Source organism: Rhododendron vialii, chromosome 3a (genome assembly GCF_030253575.1).
Source record: "Rhododendron vialii isolate Sample 1 chromosome 3a, ASM3025357v1".
In the NCBI taxonomy this organism is placed as follows: domain Eukaryota; kingdom Viridiplantae; phylum Streptophyta; class Magnoliopsida; order Ericales; family Ericaceae; genus Rhododendron; species Rhododendron vialii.
Genome location: NC_080559.1, coordinates 21412501 through 21425634, shown reverse-complemented (window position 1 = coordinate 21425634; position 13134 = coordinate 21412501). Strand labels below are relative to the sequence as shown.

The 13134-nt window shown below is 38.5% G+C and overlaps 1 protein-coding gene and 1 long non-coding RNA gene across 7 annotated transcripts in view; both read left to right on the top strand.

Moving 5' to 3' along the window:
* Positions 1-6303: 6303 nt before the first annotated feature.
* Positions 6304-8734, top strand: LOC131320417 (uncharacterized). Of its 6 annotated transcripts, none has more exons than XR_009198229.1 (5): positions 6305-6521; positions 6581-6675; positions 6897-7092; positions 7193-7329; positions 7445-8193. It is a non-coding gene; the product is annotated as an uncharacterized LOC131320417 (long non-coding RNA). The 6 variants fall into 6 exon arrangements; XR_009198227.1 differs by having other exon boundaries at positions 6871-7092; XR_009198226.1 differs by having other exon boundaries at positions 6304-6521; positions 6581-7092.
* A 3776-nt stretch (positions 8735-12510) lies between these two features.
* Positions 12511-13134, top strand: part of LOC131320415 (protein FIZZY-RELATED 3) — a 3769-nt gene continuing 3145 nt past the window's right edge. Inside the window, exon 1 of the mRNA XM_058351116.1 lies at positions 12511-13134. This exon is cut by the window's right edge and continues 297 nt beyond it. Coding sequence (XP_058207099.1) covers positions 12832-13134 — 303 coding nt within the window. The 5' untranslated portion in view covers positions 12511-12831.

The window sequence follows — 13134 nt, the reverse complement described above, 5'->3', positions numbered from 1 at the left end:
CCTTCTAAATCGAACCAAATGTATCTTTGGCACTTACGCCTTGGTCATATTAATCTGAATACAATTTCTAGACTGGTCAGGGATGGACCTTTAGGTTCATTGGAAGTTGAGGAACTTCTAATCTGTGAATCCTGTTTAGAAGGTAAGATGACCAAGAGGCTCAGCAAAAGGTTAAAGAGCCAAAGAGCCGTTGAAATTGGTTCATTCTGATTTGTGTGGACCCATGAATGTTCAAGCAAGAGGTGGTTTTGAGTATTTCATCACTTTGATTGATAATTACTCAATGTTTGGATACATTTATTTGATGCACCGTAAGTCCGAATGCTTTGAGAAATTCAGGGAGTATAGAGCGGAAACGGAGAAGCATCTGAGTAAATGTCTTAAGACACTGCGATCTAATCGTGGTGGTGAATACCTCTTGGGAGAGTTTAGAGAGTACTTGTTAGCTGAAGGGATTACATCCCAGTTATCAGCACAAGGTATCCACGTCAAAATAGTTTAGCAGAAAAAAGGAATATAACTCTTATAGATATGGTGAGATCAATGATGAGTTATTCAGATTTACCAATTTTCGTTTTGGGGACATGCACTAGAAACAGCAACGTATATTCTTAACTTGGTATCATCTAAGTCAGTACCATCTACACCCACAGAACTATGGACTAGGCGTAAACCTAGTCTGCAGCATGTTCGGGTTTGGGGAAGTCCAACACATGTGTTGAATGGGAACGCAGATAAATTGGAATCGAGGACAGAAGTTTATTTATTTGCTGGGGTACCCTAGAGGAACGAAAGGTGGACTGTTTTATAGTCCTACGGATAAGAAGGTCATTGTTAGCCATAATGCCCGATTCTTAGAAGATGACTATGTAATAGAACATAAGCTCAGAAGCAAGATTGTGCTAAAAAAATTGAGAGGAGAGGGACCGATAAAGACTTCTTCAACACCAATAGTATAGGAGGTTACACTGCAAGAAAGAGTTATTAACACACCGGTACCTCATCGTAGTGGGAGGGTTGTTGTCCTACCTAATCGGTATACGCTCTTGGGAGAATCTTATGATATGATCCCTAAAGAACAACAAGCTAAACCCTGCAACTACAATGAGGAACTAAAAGGTAAAGAGGCTATGAAATCTACGTCCACATAATGGAACCAGATGGATTCATAGCAAATGGTCAAGAGCACATGTTATGCAAGCTTAAGGAGTCAATTCATGGACTCAAACAAGCATCTAGATCTTGGAGCATCCGTTTTGATCAAGCAATCAAGTTTTTTTTGGTTTTGATCAATGTCCGGATGAGTCATGTGTGTACAAGAAGCGCAACAAAAAAGTGGTGGTATTCATGGTACTATATGTAGATGATATTCTGCTAATTGAAAACGATGTGGGAATGTTGTCTTCAGTAAAAGTGTGACTATCTAGCCAGTTCGCTATGAAAGACTTGAGAGAAGCCGGTCACATCATTGGGATTAAACTTGTGTGAGATCGCAAGTATAGGATGTTGGGCTTATCATAAGCTACTTATATCGATGAGATCCTTGCTCGTTTTAGCATGCAGGATGCCAAGAAAGGGATCCTCTCTTTTTAGACATGGAATCAATCTATCCAAGGATCAGTGTCGTAAGCACCTGAGGAGATAGAGAAGATGAAGGCAGTTCTTTATGCCTTGGTAGTAGAAAGCCTCATGTATGCTATGATGTGTACTAGACCTGATATTTGCTTTGTCGTTGGCATAGTTAGTAAATTTCAATCTAATCTAGGGCAAGAGCATTGGACTGCAGTGAAACATATACTCAAATATCTGAAAAGAACTAGAGATCATATATTTGTGTTCCAATCAGAGAGTCTGGTACCTTATGGGTATACAGACTCGGATTTTATGTCAGATAAGGATTTGAGAAGTATACCTCGAGATCTGTGTTTGCCTAGGAGGTAGAGCCATAAGTTGGAGGAGTATCAAGCAATCGTGTATTGATTGATTCCACCATGGAGACCGAGTATGTGGTAGCTTCTTAAGCAGCCAAAGAGGCCGCTTGGCTTAGAAACTTCTTGATGAATCTAGAAGTGATTCCTTTAGTGCAATTAGCTATTACATCTATTGTGACAATAGTGGTAGAATTGCTAACTCTAAAGAGCCATTGACTCATAAAAAGGAAAACACTTTGAGGGTAAGTATCACCTGATTCGATAGATCGTTCAGCGAGGTGATGTAGTTGTGTCCAAGATTGCATCAGTAAATAACCTAGCAGGTCTTTTTACGTACAGCCTACAGGCTAAGACTTTTGATAGTTACATAGAGGGAATGTGAGTGAGATGTGTGGTAGCATGATTTTGAGTCTGAGTGGGAGTTTGTTGGGAGGTTATGTAAAAATTATGATTTTATATGATGGATTAACATTTTTATGTATTAATTAGTTTTATTCCTTTTTGATGAGAATCTTTTATGAGCAATATTTGCATAATATTATTGTATGTTGTGCATGTGTGTCTTTTATTTTACAAAGTAGATGATCCGGTGTGTAAAGTTCAGCTTACACACAGAAGATCAGATCATCGGTTCTTGTGAAATATAAGATATAGTTCACAGTCTTAGATGGAACTGGACACACCATCGGTAGGACTGTAGTACAATGTTTAGTAGGTCTGTCTTGACTACAGGGAACGGTCTAATCCTAATTCATTGTACTAGTACACTTTATGTGTATTGAATGGAACCGCATTGAGGTAATTGTCTTTATACTAACTTTATAAGACAATTGGAACCTCATGGTTATTATGAATGCTTATGCTCTTAATCCAAAAATAATTATTAGAGGTGTATATTTAATGTTGTTGACTTTGATTCATTAAAGAGGGAGATCTTTATACGGTCAATAGTCTCGGTGAGTTGGGTAGCAACCTTATGTATATGACAACTATTAATTATTGATGAAATCCACGTCCTAATAGGGATTGATGATACCCCTTAAGTAAGCTTATAAGTTTCAATTATGTCAAACCCTGCAGGTGGATATTTGTATCCGACATATCGAATAAGTTAAGCGGATAGTCTCAAGATAAGATGTTGATTAAGTGAAAAATTGTTAGTAATTTATTTTAATCAACGGGTATCTGTAATCTTAACGTGGGGAGATTAATAAGTATTTAATATCATGAAACTCGTAATATAATTAAGACAAGGACATGAGTGCAATTATAATTCTGTAATGGGGTAAATTATAATTAGTGAAATAAGAAATAGAATCCTTGTGGGATTAGATTTTCTTATTAACAATGGGAGCCCAGACTTATTACGCCTTAGGTCCTTATCGTAGCCCTATATATATACGTTATGCTCTCTAGGTCAGATGGATGTTTTTCTATTATTCACTAAATAGAGGCTGACTTAGAGAGAGCAAATAGATCACGAAAGAGTCCACACTTGGTTCGTGTTCTAGATGTGCAGGGAATACGATAGATGATCGTAAGGTACGATCGAGCAGTATTTGTGGTTTATAGCAAGACGTGCTATAACAAGTTCAACCAGCGTTCTGTCGCAGGGAGTTGAGGTAGAACCCTAATTCCACATTGTAGGATTTTACAATTTTTGTTGTCTAATCTGTACGCGTTATTACTAAGTTTTGGGGATTCAGTTTCCCAACAGGTGAATACCATTACTCCACGTCGTTCCCCACCACGGCAACGCCCACCACCCCTTTGGTCTGTTAGGTACAGGTGGAGGCATCTGTTAAGGGAGACAGAGAGAGCGAGGAGTTCTTGGGCGAGAGAAAGGGAGGAATTGTTGGGCGATTTCCAGTTTCTCCGTTGTTGCTTCCGCTCTTAGGTATTTGTTTTGGCTGTTATTTTTTCTCCTCTTGTGGGTGATTGTTTTCGCTATTATTTTTCCTAGTTTTATTGTTTTCCCATCTTTCGTGCTTGCGTTTTGTGGTTTGTGGTTTTGGCGGATTGGGTTGCGGGGGTTTTTTGGGGTGCTTTGGCTGTTTGCGTTGCGTTGAAGTTGTGGTTGGTTGGGTGGGATTTTGTTTGGGCATGTGGGTGTGGTCTGGTGTCCGTGCTGTGGGTTTTGGGGGAAAAGATAGTTCCTCTGTTTTTCCTTGCCTCTTGTGTTCAGGTCCCGTTTCGGAATGATAAATAAATACTTATTTTTTAAGAAGGCAATTTCAAGCTCAAAAATCACGTGCTTACGCAAATAATTTTTTGATCACTATGGATCTTGTTTGATAGATCTCATTGAAATCTTTAATACGGTGCAAAAAAAAATTGAAAAATTATTTTTCATTTACATTATTTTTGAGTTTGAAAATATGAAATAAGTACTTATTTTTTAAAAAGGTGTTCTGAAACGGGGCCTCAGTTTGTTTGTGAAATTATTTTTTTCCGACAGTGGTTGAGCATTTAAAGAATTAGCCCTAATTTCAAGGAAAATAATATTAGCACTTTAAAAATTGATTGAGATACTAAGGAAAGTGATTTTGGAATTACATTGGTTTTGAAGTGTTTGCATTAATTTTTGAAGTGCTAATATTATTTATTAATTTTAATTTGTGATGCCTTTAGTGTACAATATGAATCTTGGTTGGTAGGTTTCAGTTTGTTTGGTTGGAATGGCGAATGTGGGTGCGGAGATAAAGTAATTAGTTGCTATAATGTGGCGCAAACTGTGGTTTGGTAATGTAAGAAATTGGTGGTTTGGTAAAGTAATTACTGGCGATATGTGCAGGAGAATGGGATGCGAAGGCCTTTGGTAATACACGGTCATTGTATTGGCCTTTGGTGTTTGCATTTACAAAAGCCTTGATATGAGTTCGATTTTAGGACCCATGAAACCCAAAGTTTGAAAAGTTTTAATACTTGTACAACGAAGCAAAATGTCAAGCGATCGAATCAAGATGATATGGGTGATTTTTTTTAAACAGGTAAAGGGAAATCCAACTATTTAATGTTAAGTTTACTGGCATTTAGCTAAGGGAAATAACTAACCATCCAAGGCATAATATACCGTTTACTGGCTCTGTTCTTGGTGCATTGAATGGTATATAATGTGTTGAGTATGTTTGCCTTTTGAATTGATTCTTGAAAATTAACGCGCGTGATTTTGTGTTCTTGGTATATGTCATGTTCACTTATGCAGATGTTGATCAGTTCTCTTGATCTGTTCTTGATTGATTCCCTTACATAATGTGATGTATCTGATTGTATATAATGTGTTGATTGTGTTTGTTTGAATTGATTCTTGAAAACCCATGTGTAGTTTGATGAGATTTTCAAGGCCCAGTTTGTTTTTAGGATAGCGCTTCAGTGTCTCCCTCTGTTTTGGAGACACCGTAAACATTGGCATGACTTAACAACTAAAAGCATAATCAAAACTATTATATGTATAACTAAGGCATAACAAAAAAAAGTTGGGAACTCACACAACCGGTCACTGGTTTCGGGAAAAACAAACCTTTACCCCACCCCTTTTAACCACGGTTAAGATATTTATCCACTACATCTCATCTGATCTCCATCATCTTCATCTGCATCTCATCTCATCTCCATCATCTCCCACGTTCATCTCTCCCATTTAACCACGTTCATCTCCATCTCCCACCGATGTTTCATCTCCATTTCCCACTCTTCTCTTCTCTCGCTGTCCTCTTCTCTTCCTCCCTCCGTCACACCTTACATCCATCCACCCCGTGGACGTTAGTGCCGCCCCCACCAGCAACACCAACGGCGTCCGGGCCGCCATCCAACGACTCGGATTCGATCCAGTTTGTACAATTATGCTAATCGCTCAACCTTTGTCTAGACTTCAGCTCCAAACTTTTTGCCAACTTTTTGTGAATATAATCCGTCTTTCCCTGCCCTTTTGCGTGCTATATCCTTTTACATGCTATATTTATGCATTATCCAGATCATGCTACTTACTGCTTCCATATACATCTGTTCATGTGTTAATTTCTGCCTGTCTCTTTGCTCAGGCTGAAAACTAGAGTGCAACTTAGTAAATTATGTTCCTGTTACAATACTTTCTAAGTACAGTGCAACTTTGTTGATTATCTTCCGTGCTCCATTTGTGCGTTTGTCTCAAATAAAAAATCAATCCATCACCTCTCACCAACCAGCACTCTTTTACTTGCAAACTGGTCGAGGCAACAAATTTCCTGATCCCCTTTCAGTCCTTACTCAATGATTACCATGAAATCTTCCTTGTTAGTAATATAAAACAATGAAAATTTAGCACTATGAAGCAACATATATATTGAGTAACTCTTTGCACATGCTTTGTCCAGCTTAGGTCCATTCAACGTGCATGAACAATGTCGAGGTATTTTTCGATGGCTATGCGCGATCAAAGAGCCCACTATATATCCATAGAAGTTCCACAACCAAGCTGTCCATGAACACTGTCGAGGTATTTTTAAGACCTTACTCATAGATGAATGAGGTTATGGTAGTGAATCATAATAGAACCGAATTTTTCATAGAATTTTTAATGTCAAGTGTTTCCAACAGAACTAAGAAACATAAGTATAATTTAAAAACTCCATATTCATTTTGGTATAAACCTATTCTGATCGGTTACAAAGAGATTTCATTTGGACTATTGAGACCAATACATAATAGGTGCATCGAACGTGTTTGACGAAATACTGCAAAGGGGAAAAAAGAGTTCCTCCATCAGGTGATACAAATTTCCATCTTTGTTGTAATACTGCGTTGGGTAGGATTTCCCATGTACTCTGTTGAAATTTCTCACTTCCCATTCAGTGAAGAACATAAAACTTTAGAACTCCTTTTTTGACCAAGATGGTTTCGATCAAGTATATTCTTATTCAATGTGTTTGTGTGTATTTATTGATTACTACACGATTTTTAGTTGAGGAACAAATTTTGGCCAGACAGCAGCTGGTCTCTTCATTTCTGGTGCAAACTCTAATGATCTTGGCATTTGCGATGGCGAAAAATTGATTATATTGAAGGATTACCAAGGGAACCAGAGTGGGGACATTTGAGAGGTTTGCATAAAGCAATCAAGCTAAGTGAACCAACTTTAGTTTCCGTGTATTCCGCGATGACTTGGCCTGTAAAAAATCTGGAGGTAGATTCAATCATTCAATGTATCTATGCCCATTAACAGAAATGTACTCATCACTCTTTTGACATACCTAGCATTATCTCGAATTGTTTGTTATTTCTAGGTTCATGTGTTCCGGTGAAAGGCTTCCTGTGCTGCATTCCTTGCAAACTATGACACCAATTCTGCCGCAAAAATCACCTTTCAGAATACGCAATATGATCTGCCTCGCTGGTCCATCAGAGACTCAGTGTTCTCCCTGTTCTCACGGTAATGTCAGCTGGTCACTTCTTTGGCATTTCCTCACATAATGGAAAAAAAAGCACTTCCATAGAATAAGCTTTACTTTTTATCCTGATTTAAGAACCTCTTACAGGGCACTAGAGAATCCAAAACTGACATTTAGCAACAATGTGAAGTTGAGAGCTGGAATTAACAAGATTTCTTTGTTAAGCGTTGTTGTTGGTCTTCCGATTGGTTCTCGCTTTCTAACAAAAGTTCGTGTTCTTTGGATGGCAATCATGGTATTGGACTCATTATCATACCATTCATTTTCATAATGTTGGTGTGCATTATGCTACATGGAATACTACGGTTCTTGGTCCGGTTACATTGGAGGGTCACAATGAGAGAAAAAGAGACTTAACAAATCAAATGTGGTCCTACAAGGTTTGTTTTCACTTTTCATGATATTTTTCTGCTCCACCTTTCTTTTGCTAGACTGCATAAGCAATTATGGAAGTTACAAAATCTCTTATGTGTTTCTGGATCTTGGATTTGTGGAATGATTTGTGACAGGAAAAGAAGACAACGGACTCTACTTCATTTTCTTTTTCCTGTACAATGAAGACAACCCCCAGTTTTTGCTTTCCCTCCACGAATTCCTCGACAAATCTGACCTTCAAACCCAACCTCAAGATAGATCGGCAAAGCCAACAATAGTGAGATATCATAAAGCCTGATATGGAGAAATCGGGACGCGTATTTCATAAATAAGTAGTTAATAACCCTCACATGGTACAAGGTAATAACCCTCCAAATAGTTCAATAATGCCTTGGTGGCCTTCTATTGACGGCATGCAAATCAATTCCATTGGCCTCGATACATAGCACATGATAACTGTGGCTGCTTTGACGGCATGCAAATCAATTCCATTGGCCTCGATACATAGCACATGATAACTGTGGCTGCTGTAGCTATACTGGAACTTTTAACAAGAAGAAAGGCCTAAGTAATTGTGGAGAAGCCTCCCACAGATGATAAAGAATGTTCCAGATTATAAGGAACATGATCAACAAATAAAACTTCTATACGAAAATCCATTAAGGATGATGCGGCTATGATATATTGTCGTTATAAAGGCCAATGGTGATGGTTTTTGTTCATTGCAGGTACCATGTTCCACGCTCGTGGCTGAAACCAAGTGGGAATTTCTTAGTTGTGCTGGAAGAATGGGGTGGTGATCCAACTGGGATTTCATTGGTTAAAAGAACGAGTGGAAGTGTTTGTGCTGATATTTATGAACGTCAGCCAACAACCAAGAACTGGCATCTTCTTAGCTACCCTCTATTTTCGTTTGCATTTTTAGGGACGACCTGGAAAACTTGGTTGACCAAGTATTTTCAGTATTCATCTTAATGCCATTATGTTTGATAAGTCTCTGGTACGATTTTACCAAATGTACAGGTATGCATTGTTGCCTTTGATGCTGCGGAAAGCAATGAAACGGTATATGATTAGCTTTGATTACTTAAACTCTACGCTCCCCTGCTAAACCAATATAATATAACTTCATAACTAATCTACTACCATATATTCCTGCATTTCCACCTTCACCATCAAAAATAGAATCAGCCACTGTCCTACAACAAAATATGTTCTTCAACGGGCATGATATTCGTGCCTTGCACGAAGCCCTGACCTAGTTCTAGGATAATATTTCAGAATCAATGGCACCATTTACTTCAAGCAATAGCACAACATAATTTCTTTGAACATGTACTCTCAATTACAAAGCACCATTTCGCAACTGAAAAGCCCCTCTATCTGATATCCCTTTATTTGTAGACAATCGCACTTAATCACAAAGTGGCCAACAAAAATTACTCTTTTTTTTTTTTTGAACAGAACAAAAATTACTCTGAGCAAGAATTGATGGGCTCAGATATGAAGAACGCCCAGAAATCCATACCTATAGAACCAATGAGAGGACTTTGATTTGTGTTCATTGCTCATCATTTTTCGTGTTGGATTCTAAGGTTCTATTTGGTAATGTTGTCAATTTTTTGTTTTTGTTTATCAGTTTATAAAAACTTGTTTCTGCTACAATATCGAAACATAAAAACGAAAAAACTTGTTTCTGTTACATATTATGTACAAAAAGAAAAAGAAAAATAAAAAGATTGTTCTCTACTTCTTCTTTTTTTGCTTTACAACAATCAATCCAGTAGACAATAGTCATGGTTTTCCCTAAGATCACTTTCTAATTTCCATCGAAGCAAATAGGAGCAACTACCAATCGGTAACAGTAGTGTTGGGAACGCAGATTTAAAGGTACGTGAGACAATAGTCTCCAAATGAATTTGAAGAAACAAAAACAACACACCAAATAATTCCATTAAAAATTTCCCAAAAAACGAAAATAAAAAACAATAGAACTTTTCCAAATAGAGCCTGCCTATTAATATCGCTATATGTCTGTAATATGTATTGTAATACTGCAAGTAAACTCAAGGAGATTGGCCAAGTGAGCATAACAAAGAAAACAAGTGTTTATCCTCAATGTTTGAAGATCAAAGATTCCAAACCTTGTGGCCACCAGAGGATTTGCCTAATCTTTAACGGGTCACACGTCTCTGAATTAGCCAAGGTGCGTGTAAATTAAGTTAGACATTCAGTCATAAAAAAATACTATATAATGCTGCTAGTGCTATCCAATGATCATGTTTGCTGCCATAGTTTAAGGCTTTAAGCTTCAATATGATGATTGATGTGTGGATGAGAGAATCACCAATTCAATCATGATAACAGGTGACAGTTGTTTGTTCTACGGAATGGCCGAGCGTTTAGAAGCTGGAATATAATCTGGATGATCCGGCCGTGTGACACACTGATACGGGTTGTCAGAGCATCCGACCCGATCCTCGATGCGTGCCGCGGAGCTGCTGCCATGCAATTCCCTCAACAAACATCACTAGGATGGATTATTAGGAGAAGGGTGAGGATTGGCTTCGGCTGGGGATATCAAATGAGGTATTCCATATGACTTGATGGGGACCGTTTGCACAGCCAGAATGAAAGTGTAGTTTTTCGACCACCCGGAATGTATGAGGATGGTAGATCACATTTTAAACAAGCATTTGATAGTAGAGCAGGGATTTGCCCCTCTCGAATTTGTCGAATTTTGATGTAAGGAAAATGCTAACCATTGCCCCAAAGACGATGTATAATTTGTAAAAGATGCTTCGATATTCATGAAAAATATGTTGATAATGTGTATTAACATCCGTGAGATGTGTATTACAATTCTAACTTACCTCTTTTTTTTCTTCTTTTTTTTTGACAATTCTAACTTCTTTGTCTTTATATGAAATTATATACCGCCTAATGGATGGTAACTAACAAAACCGATTCTTCTAATGTATCATGGTCCATGGATACCAAGATAAAATAGAAGCTACTATAATTTCCAAAATAATGGTTATTAAGATGTTAAAAAATATGTATTGCGGTGCGACAACCGAAATTGAAACCTATTTAATGTGATTCCACGGTGTGATAAAGATCTTGAGCCTACTTAATTCAAACCCCCACCCACCCTAATAAAAGAAATAAAAATTGGAAAATGACATCAACGGTTTTGCTTTGTTTAGTTTATCACACATTTTACAATGCTTCTAATCACACTGGTGGAACTGCGATTACACATGTGCTGTGGTGACGGCCTGTTCTCTCAGACAATAGCTATAGTTCGCATCGGATATCCACAACAGGTAAGGAGCTCCTATGGTCACGCCCAAGGAAGATTGCTACGCTAGTCGCCCCTTCCTCTTTTTTCTGATTAAAAAAAAAAACTGCGATTACACATCTTTTTCAACATCCTAATAGTAATTGTTTTTTTGGGCTACAGTATTTTTTTTTTTTTGGAATGGCCTGTAGCTTCTATTTTACCATTGTATCTATGATACATTAAAAGGCTGATCAAAAAGAAAAAGGGATACATTAAAAGAATTAAGTAGGTTAGACCCTAAAGATCTCCAAATATTTGAAAAAATAAAAAAAGAAGGAGAAGGAGACATAAGCTGCCCGTTAAGTTTCTAAATATTTATCTTCAAAAATTAATCGAGGAGTTCGTGAAGTTGCTCGGACTAGTTATCAAAAGAGAGATGTCAAGTGCACAACCATCCAAACACAACTCTTCGCATACACGTGAGTCCCATACACATTTAACACGTCAAAAATGATACTCACACAACAATCTAAATACAACACCAAACACAACCTCTCACATATATATGGGCTCCACATGCACTACTATGTGTGGACCCCATATGTATGTGAGAGATTTTGTAAGTTGTTGTGTGAGTAGCATTGTTGTTAACACGCGGGAATCATATGTATGTAAGGAGTTGTGGTTGGTGTTGTGTTCGGATAGTTGTGCATCTAGCATTTTTGTTATCAAAATAATAATTCTAAAATCACACACACAAAAATTTACACAACAATCATACTACAACCACACACACTTGCACACACAACTATACAAACCCAGTCACATAAAAATGGGCACACACACTGTGTGTGTAGTTTATGAATAGTTTATGAGTCCTTCTACTACCACACCCATTCACACACCCACACTCACAACAAGAGTGGAGCCCGCACACACTACACATTCAGTGTGTGTAGGCCCCACCATTATTATGAGTGTGGGTGTGTGAATGGGTGTGTGAGTGGGTGTGGTGTTAGAATTATTGATAGTTTATATGAGTTGTTTGTGTAAGTGTGTGTGGTTGTATATTAATTGTTTACACAAACTCACTCACATCGCATATACTCCCACACACATATTGAAGGTGTGATATGTATGTGGACCTCACACGTGATGTAAGTGAGCTTGTGTAAGTGATTGTGTGTGGTTGTAACAAAACTCTTATATACACAATCATCCGAACACAACATCAAATACAATTCCTCACATATACCGATTCACGTGGGTCCCACGCACGTTGTGTTTGATTTTGTGTTCGAATTCGGTTGCGCACCTAGCATATTTGAATAAAAAAGCTGCAAAAAGATTGGTTAAGATGATGTTTAGGTGGGAACAAGACCAATCACAATAATCATACAATTAAGTAAATTACTGACGAGTACTTGAAAAACTGGAGTCCAAGTGTAACGGCTAGTTTTGTACTAGTAGTAGATTACCAAAGCAGAGGCAGCTCCCATTACATCTTGTTCTGCACAATTGACCGTTGGGGAACACACAAACAGCTCCCCCACCCACAACCCCAAATCCTCTTCTCTCTCTCTTTCCTAAAAGAAACCAGAGATCGTCCTTCGTCCCAATCACATTCTCTCGTTCCAACAAAAAAACCCACAAGAAAAGCCCTCTCTTGCCTCGTTAGTAGTATTACATAGAGAGAGAGAGAGAGAGAGAGAGAGAGAGAGAGGCTTTTTCTTCTACCAGCTCTCTCTCTCTCGATCTTCAACTCATCATTCGCACTATAACAAAAACCCTGAGAAACAAAAAGAACAACAAAATGGAGTCAACGACACAGAGACGGAAGAGCGGGATCAATCTCCCGTCCTCTATGTCGGAGACCTCTCTCCGTCTCCACACAACCACCACCTCCTCCGCCCCGTCATCATCGTCTTCTCCCCTGCGCAGCGGCAATGGCGCGCTGAATAATCTTTTCTCGCCGAGGTCCATGTCGCCCCGGACGATCTCGAACCTGTCGTCGTCATCGCCGAGATCGGGCAGCAGCTGCAGCGACAGGTTCATACCGTGCCGGTCGTCCTCGAGGCTCCACACGTTCGGGCTCGTCGAGAAGTCTCCGGCGGCG